The 22776-nt window shown below is 42.6% G+C and overlaps 1 protein-coding gene across 9 annotated transcripts in view; it reads right to left on the bottom strand.

Annotated features, from left to right (window-relative positions):
- Window positions 1-22776, bottom strand: part of SECISBP2 (SECIS binding protein 2) — a 50990-nt gene extending 28214 nt beyond the window's left edge. For 3 of the 9 annotated variants that reach the window (XR_010322913.1, XR_010322914.1, XM_064291008.1), the window contains exons 1-11: window positions 22201-22383; window positions 21255-21400; window positions 15368-15617; window positions 14993-15116; window positions 13417-13640; window positions 11388-11469; window positions 9236-9444; window positions 7624-7746; window positions 6250-6339; window positions 4440-4572; window positions 600-766 (exon numbers count right to left, since the gene is read on the bottom strand). Coding sequence is in view for 7 of the 9 variants with exons in the window: in XM_064291008.1 (XP_064147078.1) it covers window positions 600-766; window positions 4440-4572; window positions 6250-6339; window positions 7624-7746; window positions 9236-9444; window positions 11388-11469; window positions 13417-13640; window positions 14993-15116; window positions 15368-15617; window positions 21255-21400; window positions 22201-22260 (1608 nt within the window). In the remaining 2 variants the exon portion in view is untranslated. The other 6 variants (XM_064291010.1, XM_064291011.1, XM_064291012.1 and 3 more) reach the window with 6 other exon arrangements.

Here is a 22776-nt window from a genome sequence, read left to right as displayed (position 1 = left end):
GTGTCCTTAAGAGTGTCACCACGCTCTCTTTCTCTGGGAGACCTGCCCGACCTCTGACCTTCAGTGTAGGGAGGGGTGGCCCGTGACAGAGCAGGGCATACGAGACCCCACTCTGAAGCCATGGCTGATGTACGACATTTTCCTAACCAAGGACAAGTTACTCAGTCCCTCTGAGTGACCTCGGGACCGACCACAGACCCCACAGGGCTACTGTAAGCATTCAAAGGGGGACGTCTGTCACAGGCCTAACAGAGAGGGCTTCAGAGTCAGTGAATCCGAATACAAGACAGATCATCTAGGGTAGGATCATGATAGACAGTGAATATAAGGAAAATATAACTTCCCTGTGTCTGGTTTTTTGTCCATGTCACTGTAGAGTCAAACACAAAAACAAAACAAAACTTTCCCTCACAAGCAGTCGTGCTCCACATGTCCCATCAAGCTGGGGGAGCGGGAGAGTATTTTCACAGAATCACGAACACATCCTGATGCAACACTCACACAGTGTAAACCCTGAGGCCTACACAGACCTAAACGCTGAAAGAAGTACATGTGAACAGATGACATGAAGAAGCCTTCCAGTGCCTTGTTTTACTCACCTTCTTCAGGGAGGTTGGCTTCTTGGCCTTGGGAACCTCTCTCTGCTTCCCTTTCTTCCTCAGCGGGGCACTGGAGTCTAAGGGGTTGTGAGGGGTCTGCACCTGGTTCAAGTGGTGGTTCTTCATCCCCGACGTTGTTTCTTTGGAAAGGACTGGCACTGCACCCACTGAAACAGAGTGTGCGCCGTGCACCACACGCCGGCCCCACACGGAGCTCGCGCTACGCAGGCCGGAAGGAGCCCCACGCTGCCCGGGCCCCGGCCCCAGCCCCGTTCGCATCTTTGTCAGATGGCTTCCTAAGACAACCTTTTAACTGGCATGACTCTAAAAAACTCCGGCTAGCTTTTGGACATGATCCGCAAAACGTTATCAAATAATTGGAGACCTATTCTCCCATCCGTTTGATTAAATCTCCTATTTCTTAGTAAAATCTAAAAATGTGTGTATTTCATTTCGAGACTAAAAATATTTCTCATCATTTTATATTAACTACTGCTATTGTGCCTAAGTCTCTCTTCATCATTACTTCCATCAAACTACTGATTTTTGTACGTGTATCTTCTATCTAGCTGCATTACAAGGCCCTTACGAGATTCCAATAAAGTTTCCAGTTGATTTAGTAGAGTTTTCCAGATGTACAAACCCAATCAGTTCCACTGGTGGCAACTGCTCTGCACAGTCAATGAAATATGATTACTACTGGATACTCCAATTTTATTTTCCTCTCCTGGTCTACTTCCTACCTTAGTAACCATTTCAAAGAAATAGCTAACTTCTGTTATTATTATTATTTTTTAACCTTTTACTAGGAAAATTGCCAAACATACATGTAAGAGTGAATGGTACAACCAACCCCCATGTACCCATCATCCAGCTTCAACCACCACCCATATTTTCCTAAATGTATTTTACCCACCCTCCTTTAATTATGGAGTATATTTTTTAAACTGGTGTTGCGCCGATCAGGTATGCCCATTAAGTCTTACCTCGCCAATTACGTGCTTAACGTCAAAGAACCTTTTACTTGCACAAGTTACATAAACCTAAGCATAAAAATATTCCTACCATCCAAAATTATTATACCCTTCTTCCAGGCTGCTTAGCTAAAACACAACTGCTTATACCTTTGGAGACTTGCTCACATGGTATGTGACTGACTCTATTTTTCTATCAGCTGTTCATAAAAAACAGCCCCCCCCGCCCCCGCAATGCCCTGACAGAGAATCCCTGATGGAGCAGGAAAACAGTGGGATGCAGATCTCAAATTCTCATCAAAAGACCAGCCTTAATGGTCTGAGACCAGACGGACCTTGACAGTCATGGTCCCCGGACCCTTTGATAGCCCAAGACTGGAACCATTCCTGAAGCCAACTCTACAGACAGAGACTGGCCTGGACTATAAGATATACAATGATCCTGGTGAGGAGTGAGATTTGTGGCTCAAGTAGACACTTGAGACTATGTGGGCAGCTCCCGTCTGGTGGCGAGATGAGAAGGCAGAGGGGGACAGGAGCTGAATGAACGGACACAGGGAACACAGGGTGCAGAAGAGGAGTGTGCGGTCTCATTGAGAGAGCAGCTAGGAGTGCACGGCAAGGGGTGTGTGACTTTTGGTATAAGAGACTGACTTGATTTGTAAACTTTCACCCAAAGCACAAAAAAAAAAACCCTGCCCCCTCTACTGACCGAGCTCACACGTGCCACCTTTCTGTCACCCCCAAGGCCACTGCCAAGTTCAGCATCTCACCTGAGCTCCTGCAACAGTCTATGCTCATTCCCTCCAGTTTGACATCGTGCTGACCACCCACCGCCACCACGTGACTCTGCACAGGGCTGTAACCACATGACTCTGCACAGGGCTGTAACCACGAGACCCTGCACAGGGCTGTACTGTAACCACGAGACTGCACAGGGCTGTAACCATGAGACTCTGCACAGGGCTGTAACCACGAGACTGTGCTGTAACCACATGACTCTGCACGGGGCTGTAACCACGAGCCTCTGCACGGGGCTGTAACCACGAGCCTCTGCACGGGGCTGTAACCACGAGACTCTGCACGGGGCTGTAACCACGTGACTCTGCACGGGGCTGTAACCACGAGACTCTGCACGGGGCTGTAACCACGTGACTCTGCACGGGGCTGTAACCACGAGACTCTGCACGGGGCTGTAACCACGTGACTCTGCACGGGGCTGTAACCACGAGACTCTGCACGGGGCTGTAACCACGTGACTCTGCACGGGGCTGTAACCACGAGACTCTGCACGGGGCTGTAACCAAGAGACTCTGCACGGGGCTGTAACCACGTGACTCTGCACGGGGCTGTAACCACGTGACTCTGCACGGGGCTGTAACCACGAGACTCTGCACAGGCCTGTAACCACCTGACTCTGTGCAGAGCCGTAACCATGTGTCGACAGTCACTTCTGGCACAAAAGAGTGCGGAAGCAGAGAAAACTCTCCCCAAAAGCAGCCACGAAGTGGACAAAATGAAGTAATGGCCCCAAACTTCCCAAATCCGATGAAAATCTTTAATTTACAGAGCCAAAAACCACAAGCAACTCCCGTTGTTGTTGAGTCAATTCTGACTCAAAGGGACTCAAGCAATTAATTCCAGGTAGGATAAACAGATCCAAACCTGGGCACTATAGCCGAACTGCCAAAGGTCAAATGACGGATGGATAGATCAAGGGTCTGCGGCTTTTTATTAAAGAGCCAGATAATAAACATTTCCAGCTTTGTGGGCCACAGGGTCTCTGTTGCAGCTGCACTGCTGTGACGGCACAGGAACAGCCCCATCGGCTGCTGCAGAGCCGACCCCAGCCCAGGCGGCCCATGTGTGCTGGAGCAGAAGTACACTCCAGAGGGTTTTCAATGGCTGATGTTTCAGCAGCAGATCACCAGGACTTTCTTCCAAGGTGCCTTTCGGTAGACTTGAACTGCCAACCTTTTAGTGTGCAGCCGAGCATGTTAACCATCTGCACGTTCATGAACCCCAAAAGCAGCCGCAGACAACACTTATGTAAGACCTATGAACAGAGACAGGCAGCTGGCAGGCCAGTCTGCTGACCCCTGAGGTAAGTTATGTGACAGAGCAGACACAGTGAGACACTAACAACTGTACATCCAGGTGGTCAGCATCAAAGTGTCCAACGCGCAATTTATTTTGCTCTTCTGTGTGACTCAAAACTTTCCTGAGAAACATCTCACCTCTCCGGAAGAGGCACAATGTGTTCATCCCTTCTGGGACTAATGCCATCAAACCTGGCATAGTTTTATAGTCCCCTTTTTACAGATTACCAGGAAACTCAAAGACAGAACTCAACCCAAGCATTGAGTAAAAGCTTCTTTATCAATTCCATTGGGTACCTACTTTTTTCTTTTTACAAACGTAGTACACTTAAAAATAAATACTCTGCGCCTCAAAAGGAAGAAACACACCTAAAAGACTATCATGGCAAATATGCAGATTTCTTTTCACGACTTGGTGTCAATTTTACCCATCTTGGCTCTAGAACATGTTTTGGAGGAGAAAGAACAACTAAGTCAGTACTGACTCAACGCTGTCACTAGCTGTTAGCATGGACAGGTAATAACGTTCTATGCAGTGCAGCTTCCTCGCCTGCACCGTAGAGACCTCTGGAAAACTGGACACCGGAAAATGAGATTTTCAGGTACACAGTGTCATCATATCAAGTGGAAAATGCCTCGCTTTCTAGTAAGATCTACTTCGTAAAGGCCTATTTAAATAACTTTTGATTACGATCGAACACATTCACAAGATAGTTTAGCTGAAAGATCTTCACCCACCTGTCTGAGAGGAAAAAAGGCTCTCCTACCTGAGACCACCACAGGTTTGGAGGACTGCTTTGCATTCTGAGAGTGCTGCTTTTTCTCCAGTGCCGTGAGCATCCCGCCCAAATCCAGCTGAACTGGAATTTCACTCTTCTTTCGACTTTTTTTAAAGTTATTCTAAAGTTAAAAAATCAAAAGTTATATTGTATCTTACAAACCATGCTTTTTCATTTTATGACAAACTCATATATAAAGATCAAACAAAACGGTTTTAGAGACTATAAAAAACAGTTTTAGAGACTAAAAATAACATTACTAAAAAGCGATTAAGGAAAAAACCTAACCCTACATCATCTGCCAGCAATGCCATCATCGTTTATGTCATTCTTCCAGAATACCGGGTTTCCATTATCCCACCTATGTTTCTGTTCGCATCTGCGTTTTGAGTAACACTGTCCATCTACAGACAAGCAGCCATGGCTTGTAAGAAGTCTTTGGCTACAACAGTTTGTGAGCAAGGCTAACTGGTTAGTTTACTGCTCACTAGCATCAACCACTCTCCAACTGCCTAAATGAGCCAACCGTCATGAAATTATGGTGCTATGACCCAAATTTACACAAGTCCAAACCACATCCAGCAGGTGAGCACTAAATTTAGGCACAAAAACTGATACTTTAAACCAATACTATGTTTGAGTAGTTGTGATGTTTTGAGATTATATAAGAAGGGGTACAAGAAAGTCCCCTTAAGATGTCTAAAGCATGCTGTCTCATCTGCTTTAACATCTCCACCCAGCTCTCCTCTTCCCTGATCCCAAGCCCCTACCGCTGATCTCACATGAGGGGAGCGTACCGAGTGCAACAGCAGCAGGCTGCAGACACCTTCTGCAGGAGTGGAAGGTGACCAGACCATAACATGTAGATGAAAGTTAACTCCCACAAGGGTTTAGAATTTTATTTTTCATAAATGTGAAAATGTCCTGCCTTTGAACGGCAAAACGACAATGGAAATGCTAGAGAAGAAATGGTCAAAAGCATGTAAGTTCTCCATCCTGGTCACAAGTCGTAACTTCACTCCCAAGCCTATAGCAGAAGCAGGGCGCGAGGGAAGTTCTCTCCTCTCAGGCTTCTGTTTTGACTACAGCCATCCCTCGGTATCCTCGGGGAATTGGTTCCAGGACCCCCGCAGATACCAAAGTCCAGGGATGCTCAAGTCCCTCACGTGAAATGGTGCAGTCGTACATCCTCCCGTGTACTTTAAATCATCTCTAGATTACTTATAAAACACCTAATACAATGCAAATGCTATGTAAATATTTGTTATACTATATTGTTTAAGGAATAACAAGAAAGTCTGTACGTGTTCATACACGTTCAGTACAGTACGTGTCAGCAACAATGTAACTTTTTTTTCCCAAGCATTTCTGATCCAGGTTGGTTGAATCCACAGATGTGGAACCTGCAGATATGGAGGGCCAACTGTACTTAAGATACTATTTTGCTGGCTCTCCTAGGTTTCTTCTGTCAGATAGTACCGCCTCACAATTCTGCGGCTTGCTGAATAAACTAAGTCAATGCATTTTTTAAGCAGAGTTTTATAACGCCGTTCTTGCCCCCCCCCTTCTGATACAGCAATAGCAGTTACCAACAATCTTATTACAAAAGCCACAAGCCGTTTTAGTTTAAAAGCAATTTTGTTTCGACATACTGGCCCAGTGTTCCAATGAAGGTGCGGCCCCAAACAGATCCACCTGCTGCAGCATACAAGGAGTCTGAGAAGTAGTTTTTCTTAAGAGTTTAGTTTAGAAAGAAAAGTTAATCCTCAAACAAGTGTGGTTTCAATCCAACAATTACCTGTGGCTGCTGTTTAGATTGAAATTTTGTTGACTCTACTCTGTGTCTTCTTTCAGATGCAACCGCCAGATTGGGAAACTCCTCAGCATCCTAAGTAAACCAACCACACACGGGCCTTTAGCTCTTCATTCACCACGAGAATGCAAATATGCCCAAAGGCAATCTTTTGGTTGCCCATATTTCTTCTAATAAGCTCCCACAAAAGTTCTCAAAGGAAACATAAAACATCCCAAACCCTCTCACATAAGGACTTCTGCTTTAACCTTTAAAAGGTGACAAACTAAACACCACAGCGCTAACACTATGTGGCCCGGAAGGACAGTGCCACCAAGAATCTCGGTGCATCTCAGGAGTCTAAAGAGCTGACCCTTAACCACCTCCGCTGAGGATATTCAAACGCCAGTTCCTCAGCTCTGTTTATCACAGAGAAACCATCAAATCTAGATGCAGCAGGTTCAGGTATTCTGTGCTTGTGCTGAATGCAGGTTAGAACACAGGCAGTGTACCTGCTAGAAAACACTTTTTACCTCACTTAAAGATATTTTATGTCATCTTTATTAATATTTGAGGTGCCTTGGAGAAGTTATGTGGGAAATACAGAACAGAAAACATCATGAATTGTTCACTGATCTGAATAATGATGTTTCAGACATATAACCCAGTTTTTCCCAAATGGATATTCCAAGAACCCCGGAGTCCTTCCAGGTTTGTGGGGATACCTCAGGACGAGCATTTAGGCAGTAGCTCTGTGAGATTCTTCCCCTACACAAGCAGCCAGGTCACCTTACTCTGGTGTGGCCATGTAAGGAAAGGAAGTGGCCACCTGGGAAATGCGGCCAGAACCTAGGTGTATCCTGGGAGGACAGGTTATCCTTGGAGGAACATGGGGTCATGATTCCACAGCTCTTCTGGAAGCCATGACATTCTCCTCACCAGAACTCCCAATGGATCTATAGTACTCTCAATCTCTGTACGCTGAATCACATCATGAGATTTCTGGATAGAAAAGGAGGCCCTGCAAAAGTCAGCATTCTAAAGCAAGAGAAAAAACTGCTAAAGGAGATTCTGAGGTGTAAATATTAGTAACATGGCACACAGACTACTAACTCTAATATAAGCAGTTTGTCTCTAAACTCTTCATTCATTCATTCACTCACTGAACTCTTCACAGTGCCTGCTACAACCCAGGCCCTCTTCTGGGAAACAAAGGTGAAGTACAGAAAGTGGCTTACTGCTCTTTTCTTTGGTACTAGGAAAATGATCATTAAAGAAAATGCTAGATATTTTCACTTAGGAAACTGGTAAGAACCCATGCTTCTACTAAGAAAAACACATTTACTACATCATACAAGGTGAATTATAATGTAACTGTACTTCAATCCTTGGTGGCTCTTGAACTGTCAGGACTTCGTATTCTGATTTAGACTTTTCTTTCTTTTTCTTATTCTTTCTCAAGACTTCATTTTGCTCAGGGTTGCCACCTTGTATTGCTTTGGACTATAACAAAAAACAAATAAAACAACAACAACAAAAAAACATGGGGACATTCATTATAATGCTTTAATTCCATGTACTAGATAAAAATTAAGACATCGAGTTGTATAACTCCATGACAATTTTATTCAGATTTGGACTTCTCATTCCCTATTTACAAAGAGCCAGCATTCAGGAAAATGATCCTGAAGGCAAAAAAAAACCAGTTAAAGTAGTTATAACACCCAAGTCATTTTGAAAACTGATAGATTTGGGCATGGGAGAGATTCTTTTTTCCCAGAACTGTATCATTGGAGTATTACATGCATCATTTCCATATTTAAAAACTCATAATACAGAAAATTTTAAAGGAAAAAAAAAACACTATGACCACTATCAGTCCAGTTTTATAAATTGTAAATCCATCAGTGATAAATTACTGGAAATGTTAATTTTTCTCCCCTACTTATCTTTCTTTTAGGAATTTCCTAAAATAAACGTCTCTTGCATGTATGATTTAAAAAAAAAAAAAAAGACTAGGAAAATAAACAAAATTTGTTAACTGTTGGAATGTTAAGTCCATCTTAGGAATGTGGCCTGGATAGCGACTTGGAGGTGTAGCAGAGCATCACACCAAGTGGGCTGTAGCTGTCCGGTCTGCACACAAACGCCTGGAGGACCTTGGAGAGAGCAGTGAGGGATCTCAAAAGGCATGAGGGCTCCACCACCAGCCAAGCTCTGTCAGTAAGCCAAAGGAAGGGCTCATCACCTACACATACTGCTACTCTTTAAATGAATGTAGGAAATGGAGATGAATAAGCACTTATATCTGACATCACTGTAGGTTTTACTATTGTATTTTCCCATAATAATCACAAACACACAGCTCCCATTTATATGGGACGAGTTACGACATTTTTGGATATCAAAAAGTAGACTCATACTCAAAAAGACAAGAAACCACTGCACTAAACAAATAAGACTTTGTGTCAACCTAAAATAGTGTATAAGTACACAGTGAAAATTAAGAGCAAAATCTAGACCAACAAAAGTCTCTTGAACAATCAAGTCTAGGGATCAACAGAAATAACATCCGAATTAAAAGGGAAAAAAAAAATCAATTCTGAAATGCTATCTTATAATAAAGAAATAAACTGCAATTAACCTAGAACCAGTAACACAAACCAGATGATTACAAAATGTGGAATTCAATTATTTTGCTTCTAGGACCCTACTAGAGTATTCCAGAGACAAAAGACTGGAGGAAACAAAAGATGCAGTGAATTTACACAGCACCGCATGAACTTAACGCCAGCATCTCCTTTAAAGAATTCCAAACGGTTCACAGATACTCTGAAGACCACAGGAGGAGAATGCATACCCCTCCCCCATGTACAAAAGCTGTCATTTTATTCCTTGAATGATAATCTATTATGTTTTCAAGGTCCAAGTGAGAAAAAAGTGGAGCATCTAGAGGTACAGAGGAGCAACAGAACCAAAGTGTGATGCGTACCTTTTTAGAAGGATGAAGAATATGTTTCTCTTTGCTGCAGGAAGGGTCAGAAGACGAAACTTCAGAAGATACTACTTTAACAGTTTTAGGATTTGCTGACGAAGCAACTGTCTTTAGGTTTATCATGGAGGTAACATTTTTAGGGGCTCGTGACTGTTCTGTAGACAATGACTGCCGAACAACATAACCCATCGGTGTCCAAGATAACTCTGCTCAAAGACAACCAAAATTGTTGAACAATCCCAACAGCAAACAAAAATTCCTTAGTTACTCAAACATGCATTACATGAGGTAATTACCCAGAGCATAGTTAAATTTAAGCTACTGTTCAACACATCCTCTTGGAAACTACAGTATTCACTAAACTTGTTTTTCTTCTTGGAGCATGCATGTTGAATTTTTCCCTTTAACTTACAAGGTTAATTTTCACAGAAACTGGTCTTTTAACTTTGGAGGGGGGTAGGTACACAAACATTTTCAGTTAAGAAACAACAATCCACAATTATGTCCATGTGGCAGACACACAGAATTAACGAGCTAAGGATCAAATTCCAGCCCTACTAACCTGGATGTGTGCTTTTAACATCAGAAGTCAAAGATCACCAGACTTCAGCTATCACAACTGGCAATTTTTCTCGTTTGTTAGAGCACTGCGTTAAGTACAGCAGCACTACTTTTGAGGTGCCCATCAAACTCTATACAGACAAAACAGAACGACCAAAACCCCTAACCCACTGCTCTCAAGTCGTTCTGACTCATAGCAACTCTAAAGGACAGAAAACTACCCCATAGGGTTTCCAAGGCTGTAAATCTTTAGACAGAAGTAGACTACTGCATCTTTCTCCCACAGGGCGGCCGGTAGGTTCGAACTGCCAACCTTTCAGTTAGTAGCTGAGCACTTAGACACCGTGCCACCAGGGCTCTTAAAAAGGACATCCGTGATACTGGCAGATGACCTTTGGAAGCTAACACCTGTCAGCAGCTCATGGCTACACCACAAGGCATGAGACAGTTCTTATCAACACCTAGCTTTTAGCGTAGTTCAGCTGGCAGCCTCAGGGCAGTCCCCAAAAGTGACGATTTGTACGAACCAAACTTAAGAATGCAAAAAAAAAAAAAAGGCACCTGTAGGTAACTGTGGAATACCTTATGAAAAAATTCTTCTGACAGGACAGGCTACTGTGAATTTAAGAGGCAGAATCTACTAAAACTCTCCAAACAGGTTACTTCTTAGCTAGGATAAGACAGACCAGGAGTTTTCAAACAATGGGCCAAGGTCCCGAGAGCCTCTCGGGAGGCCCACATCACAACTATTTTCACAGTAGTCCTAAGGCCTGATTTGGCCTTTCCCTCTCAGGGTGTGCAGTATCCCTGGGCTGCCTGACACTGCCAGTGATGCAGACCCACAGGGTCAGATGCTGCAGAGACTGGAAAATGTCAAACAGTGACGGCGCCACTCTCCTCACTCTCTTTTCTTTTTGGGGAAACAGTTCTGCCTCATAAACACAGGTCACAAGGTCAACATGTAATGGGCTTATTACTGCTGTTTTTAAGGGAATTATTAAAAAATAATTTAAATTTCCCAGTTTTAACTTCTAATATGATAAATATTGATAGATATCGCTCCTTTGAGGCTTTCATTTTTTAAGAGTACTAAGGGATCCCGAGACAAAAAATATGAGATGCACTGGCATAGGTAATAGTGATTTCTGACTCCATAAAATTTTTCACTTAATTGCATAAATATTTTTAGATTTTCTCTTATTTTATACTCCTTTAAAGAAGCCCTGGTGGCAAAATGCTTAAGGGCTTGGCTGTAAACCACCATGGGAGAAAAGGCCTGGCAATCTGCTCCCATCAAGATTACAGCCTCCAAAACCCTATGAGGCAGTTCCACTCTGTCATATGGGGCTGCTGTGAGTCGGAATGGACTCAAGGGCACACAGCAACAACAACATACTCCTTAAGCACGGATGTGGGATCTCATTTACTTAAATTTTCTACACAAACATTGATGTCAGTTTATCCACAACCCATCAGCTGCCTTAAAGAAGACTTTAAAGCCAAAACATTTCCACTGCACTGGGGTTCAAAATGAACCTAGAAAATAAACAACCAATTTTTTAAAATAATATTTTGTAGCCACTCTTACCTCTTGTACATGAAGAACAACTGCTGGGAGCACTATCAGCCACAGACTCAGTGGGATTTTTATTTTTGACCACTATTTCACCCTAAAAAACAAGCCAGTTAATTTCTTACTATTTGAAATAGAAAGATATTTAATGTTTATGTAGTTTCCTTATCCTTCTTAAAATTTGCAAAACGTGTTAAATATTCAAATACACAAGTACATAACGTAAAAAGTTAGCTTCCTCTTTTTCGCACATCTCTCTCCCTAGAGGAAAGCTCCACCTTCGGTAGCAGCCTGTGAGAGAAATGTATGTGCATCTTTTCTATATGGATCTCAACAACGGGATCAAACCACACTAACTTTGTACAACTTAAAAAAAGTTATTACAGACAACTTCCCACATCAGCAGATATATGTCTGTCTACACGATCCCCCCCACCCTCAGGTCTGTCCAGGTTAGGCTAGGGTTAGATTTACGGTTAGGGCTAGGCATCCAGTTATGGTTTGAGTTAGTGTTAGGTATAGTTCTAGGGCTTAGGTTAAAGTTAAGTTTAGGGCTAGGGTTTTTTTTTTTTCTCTCTCTCAATATTTTATTGCTTTCAGTAAAGATTTACACGGCACTTTAGGTTCCCATTCTACACAAATTGTTCGGTAACATTAATTACATTCTTCACGATGCATGAATATTCTCGTTATTTTCATTCTGGTTGTTCTGTTTCCATTAATCTAGTTTCCTTGTCCCCTTTTGTTCCCATCTTCGTTTTAAAGTAACTGTTGACTGTTTGGTGTCATGTATGTGGTTTTTTAAAGGAGCACAGTACTTAGGGGTGATAATCATTTTTTTAGACAATGTGTTATCTAGCTGTTTCACAAACTGAACATAGGACACATAATGACAGTATTTGGTGATGGGGATATATAAGCGTATTAAAACAGACACCTCCAATTGACCAACAACACTAGAGGCAAAAATAAATAAGTAGCTTCAGTGTTAATCCGTGAAGTAGACACTTGACTCAAAATTATCTTTAAAGCTAATATGCTTCATAAATTTACTCACTTTGCTATTTCATTGTATCTGAGCCCAGTAATAAAAACAAAACTGTTAGAACACAGCCTGATTTTTTAGTAAATGTAACTTTTACGCTCACCGAGGCCAGTGAAAAATTAGAAACAACTTACCTGTTCAAGAATGGATAAATAAATCACAGCAGAGTGATACGACAAATTCAATGGAACAATTGTTTTTAAGAAATGGTTACTGACATGGAAAAAAGTACCACAAAGGTTTCTAAAAATTCAAATATAAGACTATAAAAAAAAAAAAAAATTTTTTTTTTATACATATGCATAATTCCAAATTGAAGGAAGCCCTATCCCACCCCCCATTCCCACAATATACTACAAAAAAAAGATTAGGTATTAGTCATGGTTTTCACATGGTTGCATGACTTCAGACAATTACATATATTTTTTTCTTAATACGTTTCTAGTGTTTCCAGACACTACTAATACAATCAAGAAAGAAAGATTTCTTTTGGAAAGAAAATTAAAAGAAAAAAAAACAAAACAGTGGGACTACACAGTAAGGCAATCAGTGTGGTAAATCGTACGTAAACATTATGTACTGTATACCTTACTGCATGTCCCAACGGTAACGCAAGTACTATGTCACCCTCCCAGCCCCCCACCCAAGGCTCCCACGCACCCTGTACCACTTCTCATGAGCTGTAAGTACCCACTGACTCTGGAGCAACCTGTGTCTCCCTCCCCTTGATGAAGACATGGAGTTCCAAGACTGTGCAGCCAGCACACATACCCAGGGCCAATGCCGGGCACGAAGGCGGTCGAGAATCTGCCCAAATAAAGTGGCTGCTGTAAATTCACCAGCCTCACCTCCCACAGCAATTTAACAGGAAAATGGCTTCTCGTAATGAAGGAAGGGTCAATGCACATCCTAGCAGATCTCAGGCAGACCAACCATAAGCCGTTACCACCGAAGACAGGGAAGAAGAGAAAGAGAAACAGAGAACGGACCTCAACTGACCTCTGATAACACTGCGGGTGCTTTGATTTCTCTCAGGAGAGAAATGCTGGGCGTACTGGAGCGCAAAGGGCCCCATTTGGGTTGCTTTGGTATCTCTAATATACCACTGCTCTCTGGACTCTGCAGTTCAGGAAAGTCCAACCTGCTAAATTCAAACTCAGGTTTGGAGGTAGATCCACTTTCAGTGACTCTGGATTTCCTGTCTGTGCGTTTATGACAGACATCTGTAAGTGTAAAATGGAAAGTGGGTGTAAAAATTTAGATATGGCTTGTTGGTCTGTCCTCAAGCTTAAATTATACAGTAGAAAGTCTCTTGCTATTTATGCAACAGGTTGTTGTCAAAACACCCTAACTGTGGCAAGAGTTGTCACCCTTCTGTGTAATGGTGTAAAACATGACTGACCCCAAGGATCAATCACTCTGGTGAGGCCGCCATGCAGAATACCAAACCCACTGCAAACCTGAGGGGTCGTTCTAAAGTGTACGAAATATCTACCTCAACTTCATGATGCAGCTGGACACTGTCATTATTCTTAGTAAACATTTTAAAGTTCTGCAAATTTAAAGGGACTCTAATACATTTAAGTGTATAAAATTTCTGTAGTTTTTCAGTTGACCTAGGTGCAGGAAAGCAAGTAGAGTTAAACTTGTAACCTTTTCCCCATTTTTCTCCTTTAAATGCAAATGAATGGTGAAGCAGGCTACCACACCATAAAGCCCCCGTATTTAATTATAAAGCAAGAGTTATTAGAATTAACAAGCAAACTTTCCTTTTACATTTCCATGTACCAGATGGTTCATGAGTGAAGCCAATGTAAAAAGACAAATTTATACACCAAGTAATATAAACTATACCTGTAAACAAAGTGGTAGACCATTCACAGTAAGCACATTAGTAGAAAGGTTTTCAGTTATTACATAAATAGGTGATGTCTGTGACCAAACTGCACTAGTGAATAACTAACTCACAGGAAAAAACCGGCAGACACCATGTGGAGTCGCTAACTCTCAGCCACAGACTGAAGAGTAGTTTTCAAGCCGAGAGCAGACATGACTTCTGGCACAGATAAAAACAGTGTCCCCTGAATAACTATAATGCCCCAGGTTTGGTAGTGTTTAGAATGGAACTGAAACCACAATCAAATTCTCCCTGCTGTCAGAATAGCCCCAACAGAATATCAGAGAAATTATTTCAGGAATGAACATGATCAAACACAACCAAAGGATTATATGTATATATTTTTGCTCTGATTTAAGGACATGATCTGAAAGCTCTGGTCACCACCTGCTTGCCATGTAACCCTAAACCAGCTCTTCGTGAATACTCACAGTTATAACATGGCAAGGGCCCACCACAGAGCCCACAACACAACAGGAGACGAGGCGTCCAGGAGGTGTGACGAGCTGAGATCCCTGGACCTTGGAGCAGCCGCTATGAGCAACCCTACAGAGGTAGCCTGTATAGACAGCTGTGACTTCTCTGGTGGGTGGCTTAGGTTAACGCAACACTCTCATTCTGCCAGACACTTGGGAGTTTACTGTAGAGGTTTTTTCTTTCTTTTTATTTATTTTTTACCTGATTTCAAGCTATTTTCTGCAGGAATGGATAGATGATGGGAACCTTTAGCTGATTTTGTATCAGATGATATAGTTCCATCAGCCCTTTTTTGATCAAACTTTGGCTCATGGTATGTTTTTTTCTGCAAGAAAGATTAAAAATAACAAGAAATAAGAAAGTGACCACTAGGGGGAAAAAAGATCATAAATTATAAATTCACAATCATTCACCATTTAATCGTTTTTTAAAAAGTTAGAGCAAATTAATTCTTAAAAATCCAAGAAAAAGATAAGTGATGCTTAAATATCATGCATGAATTTACCAATGCTTGTACATCATCAACATTTAAGCGACCGGCTCACAGGCACAACAAAACCTGCAGCACATACTCACCTTAAGCAGACCTTTAGCCTCTTGAGGGAGACGGCACGTGTGCTCACTTCGGGCTATAACTGTTTGGAAATCTTGGTAACAACCAGGTTGGCTGTACTCATACTGGGAGCCAGGCACTGAACAAACATTTTGTGTAGACTCAAAGGTGTAAGGAGAATAGGCGTATGGATGAACAGTTATGTCAGAAGATAAATACTGAGGTGGAAAAGCTGAAGCTCCAAAGGTCATATCTTCCGTATATATTTTCTGCCTAAATAAAGAGTGTAAATTTCAGTTGCAGATTTTATACCATAAACCAAGCAGCTTAATATTTTGTAAAAAACTAGTTCAAACTTTTTAATGCATTTGAGGTCATTCATCTTAACAGTGGAATATCCTTAATTAAAAGCCAAATAAAAGCATTTCTTTCTTAACACATAAAGGAAGCTGCTGACCTCTCCGTATTTTTTCACGAATGAGCCAGGAATCCCATGAGAGGGTTGCACTATAATAAACAACAATATAGCTAGGAGATGCTCCAGCAACCTTTGGTCTCATTCTGTCAGCTCTCCTGACAAAATGGCCATAAAGACCAGACCATGTGCTTTTTATGGAGCACACGACTACCCAATCCAACTCCTACCCAACGACCTGCAGGGCCTGCCTCCCCGAGGCCTCCAGATTCCTGCAGATGGTCCTCTCCAGCGCCTGCTCTGCCTGAGCTCACCACACCCTGTGCTCTGCTGACTGTCAGGACCAAAGTGGCAAAGGGGGCGCTGCGCAGCACAGCAGTCTAAGACCCACACATCTTACTGATGAAACGGACCCCATCTCTGAAAACTGTTACTGGCCTCAATTTATTCATGCCACTAAACCAAAATATAATTTAACACTGGTTTTGTTTTTTAGCTAATTTGGTATACTGCTAGAGGTTTCAATCATTTCCCTATGTATGCTGATACAAGGACAAAATGCCCATGGCAGAGTTAAAATAGTTACAAAGCACAATCTTTTCATTCTTGTAAGTGAAAACCCCTCAAATCAGCACCAGCAGATGCTTCTGTGAATTCCCAGAGCTGAAAATTTTCTTGTAATAAACCAATGAAATAACAAAGTGCACTGGTACAGTGAAAGGCAGCAGAACCTAAATCTAGTCATGAAACCTCCTGTGTGTGTGACCCTCAGCCTGTTAACACTACCAAAAATCATATTTCTAATCTTCTGCAAGTAAGAGAGACTACAATGGAAAAGAAAGGCAGTCTCTCTACAGGCTCCACCCCTAACAGATTAACAGAATGTTTACCATGTTAGCTTGCCCTTTCGTTCAGTACTCGATCAATTCTACGTTGTCCTGTACCATCACTGCTCTATGTACTGTGGACTAAGTTTAGATCTTGTAAAGTCTGTTACTTACAGGTAATTAATTCTACCAGTGAGATATTCTCAATTCGAAGCCAAACAAAACTTTTTTACTGACCTTTTCTGCCCCCACAGAACACACAGTCTCATGCTGTTCGCAGTGTCTTGGAAACTCATTCTTTGTACAGAAGAGAGAAAGCTTTGCCCACTCCCTAGATGCTTGTGGGCATCCCTCTTTTATTTTGTCTGATGCTTGGAAAATCTAATGGGAGGCAGCTTTCAGGTGCAGGTGAATAAGCTATTCTTCATAAGATAAGAAGGGTAGAGAAGATGGGTTGATAGCAAACACAATTAAGAAAAGAATATTCCACATTCAAAAACGGACAAATAAACAGACAAACGGAATTTAGTAGCTAAAAAAGAAAGGAGGGGCATAGTTTAGAGGCACTTTAGGAATTTTCATCTGTGAATCAGGAGACCTTGGTTTGGGCCCCAGTTCTATCTAGTCATCAACTTTGGACAAATTACTCACGCATCCTTGGGTTTCTGTCCCCTCATGGGCCTTTCTCTGAAAAGTTAATTATTTTTCCTTTCCAGGAAAACAGAAACACAATAGAAAATATAAAACAGACAACCAACAGCAGTGTTGTGGCTTCAACTGCTTGTCTGGAAAATTCCAGTAGCCATAAACTTCCCAGATGAAGCCCACAGCAACATACCTTCTTTACATTCACCTTCTCAAACTACCTCCCCTTTTGCTATTAGGAGTTCACCTCCTAACGCCACCCTGTCCTGTGGATTTGTGCAGTACCCACTGATCTCTCAACTGCTCTATTTCCCCTGGCTCCTTTACCAAAGCCTCTGTGTCCCCCATGATCACCTTCTTGCCAAACTTAACAGCCTCTCCTTCAAGACATCAATCAGCTGGGTCTGCCTCTTCCATCATGTTGCCTGAAAAGCTCCACCAGCTGGTATTCTCAGCTCTTGTACTCCCAGCCTCACCCACTTTCCCATGGTGCCACCTCCTCTGCAGCCTCCCTATCTCAACTGTCAGACTCATCCCAAGTCTGAACCTCTCCTCCTGACTCACATATACACTGCCAATCCATCACCTTTGCCAACTCCAGGCCTCCAACTTAGAGGCCATTCCCATTTAATATTTTGTGTTTTCCAAATGCAATGGATATAAATCCAAAACTAACATGTAGTTCCCAAATCAGCCCCATTTCCAGCTGCTGTTCCTACAAATGACCCTGCCACTCCTCCTGTGTGTTAGCCTGGAGACCTATCTAATTATAACCCACCAAAACCCATAGCAACCTTTCAATATTTGGAAACCTTTCAATATTTCTTTGAACAGATGTCTATTTCCGATGCCTGGAATCTAGTCAGAGCCTTCAAGTCCCCTCCCCTTAAAAATCCAGCCAGAATCCAGGAGTCATTATTACGACCCTATTCAAAATACCACCAAAAGTTCCCTTTTCCTACCCCAGCAAACCAAAGCTTTTCTGCTGTACTCTCTAGGCTTTCAACCAAGTGATGGCTTCACCAAACAATTACCCTTATTACTCTTCTCACAGACAGATCTTGTACCTTGTTCCTTCAGTCAGGCCAGTGCTGCGTGGGACACAGCCCCTCCTGCACCCACCCAGCTGACTGGAACCATGAACTTCAAAGCTCTGCCCTGTGCTATTCTGTACTGCTAGGCCCCATGCTAATCATCTCATGGTTTAAGATTTAAAAGCATTAACTGGTGCTTTCCAAAGCTTCCACACCAATATTAAAAGATGCTGAAAATGCTCAACAAACTCTTGCCAAACACAATAGCATCTTTGGGAAATACAATCAAGTTTGAGTCAGAAGAACCGAATGCTAACTCTTGGTCCTGGCATTTCCTACTTAAATGGCTTCTGAAAAAAGTTTCTAACCTGTGTAATAATGACACCCCCCTGCCAACCTCACAGATTGTGGCAAGGATGAACAAAGTGGAAGGACATCATAACAAACACAACGTACACATCATCACAGCCTGTGTTACACGACTTGTCACACAGAGGAGGTGACTCTCAAAGCCACTGGCCTTGGACATCACCTGGAACAGAGAACTTACCTTGTTTGCATAGCCTTCTATTTATAGTTTGTTCATTATACCAGCCAGTAATCAGTATTTTCCAAACGTAGTAAATTCTATATCAGAACACTTCCCCTAGTATTTCCTTGTCTTGTCCTATTACAAAAATCTGGGGAGACTGGTACCTTTTCTTTCATCCTTATCAGTTCAAGTCTATAAAAACATGACCATGAGATAACCACTTTTCTCCTTAACATGTAGTGCTTTCCACAAAGAAACTTTTAATAATTAATTCTGAGTGAACATGTGAAATATATTTGAAGGCACTGCTTTGTGTGCTGGGGGTGGACAGTCTGTAAAAGGCTGCCACATTTAAGTGAAGGGAAGAGAACATACATAGATGATTTAGGTTGCTATGGAGTGGAACAGTCCCTGAATGGCACAAACAGCCTGTGCTCAACTAGCCGAAAGGTCGGCAGTTCAAGCCTACCTGGCAGGGCGGCAGAAGTAAGGTCTGGTGATCGGTACCCATAAAATCACTGCTGAGAAAACCCCACGGAATACAGTTCCACTCCGATACACATGGGGTCAGAGGCACAGCAACAAGCGCCCAGCAGCAATCTCTAAGTTGTGTCTCCCCGACCCATTTCATGATGAACAGACGTTGACAAAGGGGATGTGTAAACAGAAACTTCTTCCCTCCTGTCTAGCTGCCTCAGCCAGGCACCCTTCGTATTTGTGGCACCTTAACTGGCACCCCTTGGGCTTGCACCGAGGGCAAGAACCCCCCCTCTGTACCCCCCACCCCCTCGAACCTCTGCACAGGGTACCTATGAGTCTCCACAGGCAATTGAGTGGTTTTATCTTTGTTTTGTTAGGCAGGAATATTGTGAGCCTATCTTTTCCTTGCTTATAATCATACGAAGCGTAAATTATTGTCAATCACACCATGCAGGCAAACACACAAAAAAGACAACAAATTTAAACTGTATCAAAGGAATGTAACATACAAGGATTCTTACACAAGCACTAAAGCTAATGCTGACCTTACAAACAGATCTACACAATTAAGTGAAAGGTTAACAATTATTTTTCCAAATTCAAGTAATAGTGGAATGAATTTTTAGAAGGAAAAATTAAACTGAAACGAAAACATAAGCCTTCGTTCAACTCAAATATAGAATTTAAAGTCAAAATCTGTAACTGTGCAAAATCCATCTCCATAAGCATATATAAAGCATCTGGTTGAAAGTGAAACTCAGCAATTTCCAAAGAATTCATCACACAAAAAGGAGGCCACGATTACTAGCTCCAAGCAGTCCCATAGCAAGATTTTTAAATGTTAAACCTTGAAAATGAAAAGCACGTTTATTTCTTTACTTAGCTTCTTCCTTTGCCATTTCCTGTCTATTAGAAACACTGTGTATTTCTAAACTTTATGCATAAGGGAATCCTAAAACTACGTTTACTAACAAATGCAATGCAGTCTGGTATCTTGTTTGCCCCAAATAATTGTGCATATGGAGGGATCAAAGAGAAAAATCAATGACCTCTTACTTTCATTTTAAGGTTTTTCTTACCCTTAACCGTAAAAAAATTCCTGACCCAAAATTAATCCTGCCATTGGCTTTTTTTCCACCCAAAGCTGCTATTCTTTTCTTTCCTGTTCAAAGCCAGGCTTAAAACAAACAAACAAACAAAAAACTAATTTCCTCAGAGCCAATTCCAACTCAGGCTTACTTAACTTACATTTCAAAAGGTAGCATGGCTGCAGGTGGCTGGAGGGCCAGAGACCACCTTGTGACCTGGTATCAGCTGATCTCACTAAGGGGGGGGAGGTAGGGTAAAATCAATCATTTTAAGATTAGCCAGTGGTTGATCTCCTATTCTTCTCCCTTCTTTTCTCTTTTTGAGTTTTATTGTAACTAGCCTCCTTCCAGACATTTGATTTTGGAATCAGAATGGTCCCCCTATATGCATATAGAAACGGCTCAGAACTTTATGTTTCAAATCTTTGAATTTTGATACTTTTAACAAAGAAAAAAACGGGGAGCACAGTTTAAAGTTTCAATTTTGCCTGTATAATACAATGAAGTTGTGTTACTGGCTCAAACTCTAGGCTGAGGAGCATATTTAGCCACTCTGCAAAATTTTAAAAGTGTGTTAGTTACAGCATATTTGGATGTCTAATCACCGTTGAAAGCCAAGAAATAAAGTCCCCTAGGTAAGGACGGACCAGTCCCTGGAGAAGGACATCAGGCCTGGTAAAGTAGAGCATCAGTGAAAAAGAGGAAGACCCTCAAGGAGATGGACTGACACAGTGGCTGTAACAATGGGCTCAAGCATAGTGACAACTGTGAGGATCATGTGGGACTAGGCCGTGTTTCCTTCGCTTGGGCACAGGATCACTGAGTCAGAACCGACTCGAAGGCACCTGACAACAACAAAGTAAGGCATGATATTTAGAAAGATACATACTCAGTCACTGGCAGTTCCTGAACAAATGGATAGTAGGAGGCTGCGCAGCTGGGAAAGACACATGCTTCTGAGGACTCTGACCACGCCATGTTTAGCCCGGAAAGTTTGGGAACAAACGGTTTGACATCTGCTGATAACTTGATGCCCTGAAGTAAAAAAAAAAAAAAAAAGTGTTTTTGGCTACACACATTGAGCTCAACGAAAAGCAAACAAACAAACAGAGGGACTGGATTCTAGCAGCCCCAGAAATACTAATCTAGGGTTCGTGATCACTCACTCACTTATGCCTATCAAAGAAAACAATATTTGCTAACAATTTCTCCCCAATGTTTTTTTTATTAGAAAAAGTAGGCTTCGATATGTTAAAAATAAAACAACGATGTCAACAAATTAAAGTGGAAATAAGATTCAACCCTGATTACATAGTTAAAACCATACGGACAATGTTATTCCAAGTCTTAAACTTGGAATAACGGTATTTTACTTTTCAGCTTTGGTTAGGAATAACCGAGGACTGTAAAACTGTTGCAAATACACCGGCGGAATGCTTAACTTAGCACTCAAAATGCACTGGAAAAGCTTATTTGCATGAAATTTCTCGTCACACAAAACGTCTGATTTTTACTGAGACACCAAGAGTCTCGTTTCGTAGATAAGCAAAAACACGCTTTGCTAGAAAACCATCCTGCCGCCATGAGCCGCTGGAATCGGAATTAAAAATTCGTAAATTTTTTTTTTTAGTAGTTTTTGATATATTAGAGATTTATTTGTACCAAGAATCTTACAGCCTTGACTTTTAATTAAAGCTTAAAACTAATTCATGCCATTGCCTGGGCTTCACCTAGGGTAGCGCTGAGTATGGAGAGCTAAAACTTTTAACGTTTTAAAAAACCTAAGTTGCTTTAAAAATAAACTACCTCTTCTTAAAAATGCGGTAAAAGCGCACCATTTCACATGCCCTTACGAAATCCTCGGGTGTGGGCAGTCGGGAGTTAGTCAAGCTCATCCGCCGCCGTTAACTTAAACACAGTTCTCAACGCCGGGAGGTGTTTGCCAGCGCGACCATCCCCCTACCCCCGCCGAGGCTGGTGGCTGCCGGCCAGTCGCGCTTACGCACTGGCGCCGTCAGTAGCCTCCGGCCCACGCCCACCGTCGCCCCGGCGTCAGGACACATCGCAGGGTTCCTGCAGCGCCGACACCGCCAGACGGAGACTCAGGGAGCTCCCGCCCCTTCGTCCGCCCGCCGCGGGTCAACTCAGGCACGGTGCGGAGCTGAGGCCTTGGAGAGAGCGACCATTGCCCCGAGGGACGGGTAGAAGGGGAGCCGCGGACTCCCAATCCCTCTCCGCCCATCCGCAGAGGGCTCGGGCAAACCCCTGGCTGCCCTCACCTCGCCTTCCGGCTCCCGTGGCCGCTCCGACGCCATGGCGAGCGGCTCGGAGGAGGCCCCGCCGGGAGAGGCCACCAGCCGGCCCGACGGCTGGCGGGACCAGCGAGCGACCCGGCCTTCCTTCCCCCTGCT

This window comes from Loxodonta africana, chromosome 9 (assembly GCF_030014295.1).
Source record: "Loxodonta africana isolate mLoxAfr1 chromosome 9, mLoxAfr1.hap2, whole genome shotgun sequence".
NCBI classification, from domain to species: Eukaryota; Metazoa; Chordata; class Mammalia; order Proboscidea; family Elephantidae; genus Loxodonta; species Loxodonta africana.
This window is presented reverse-complemented; position numbering and strand designations above follow the sequence as displayed.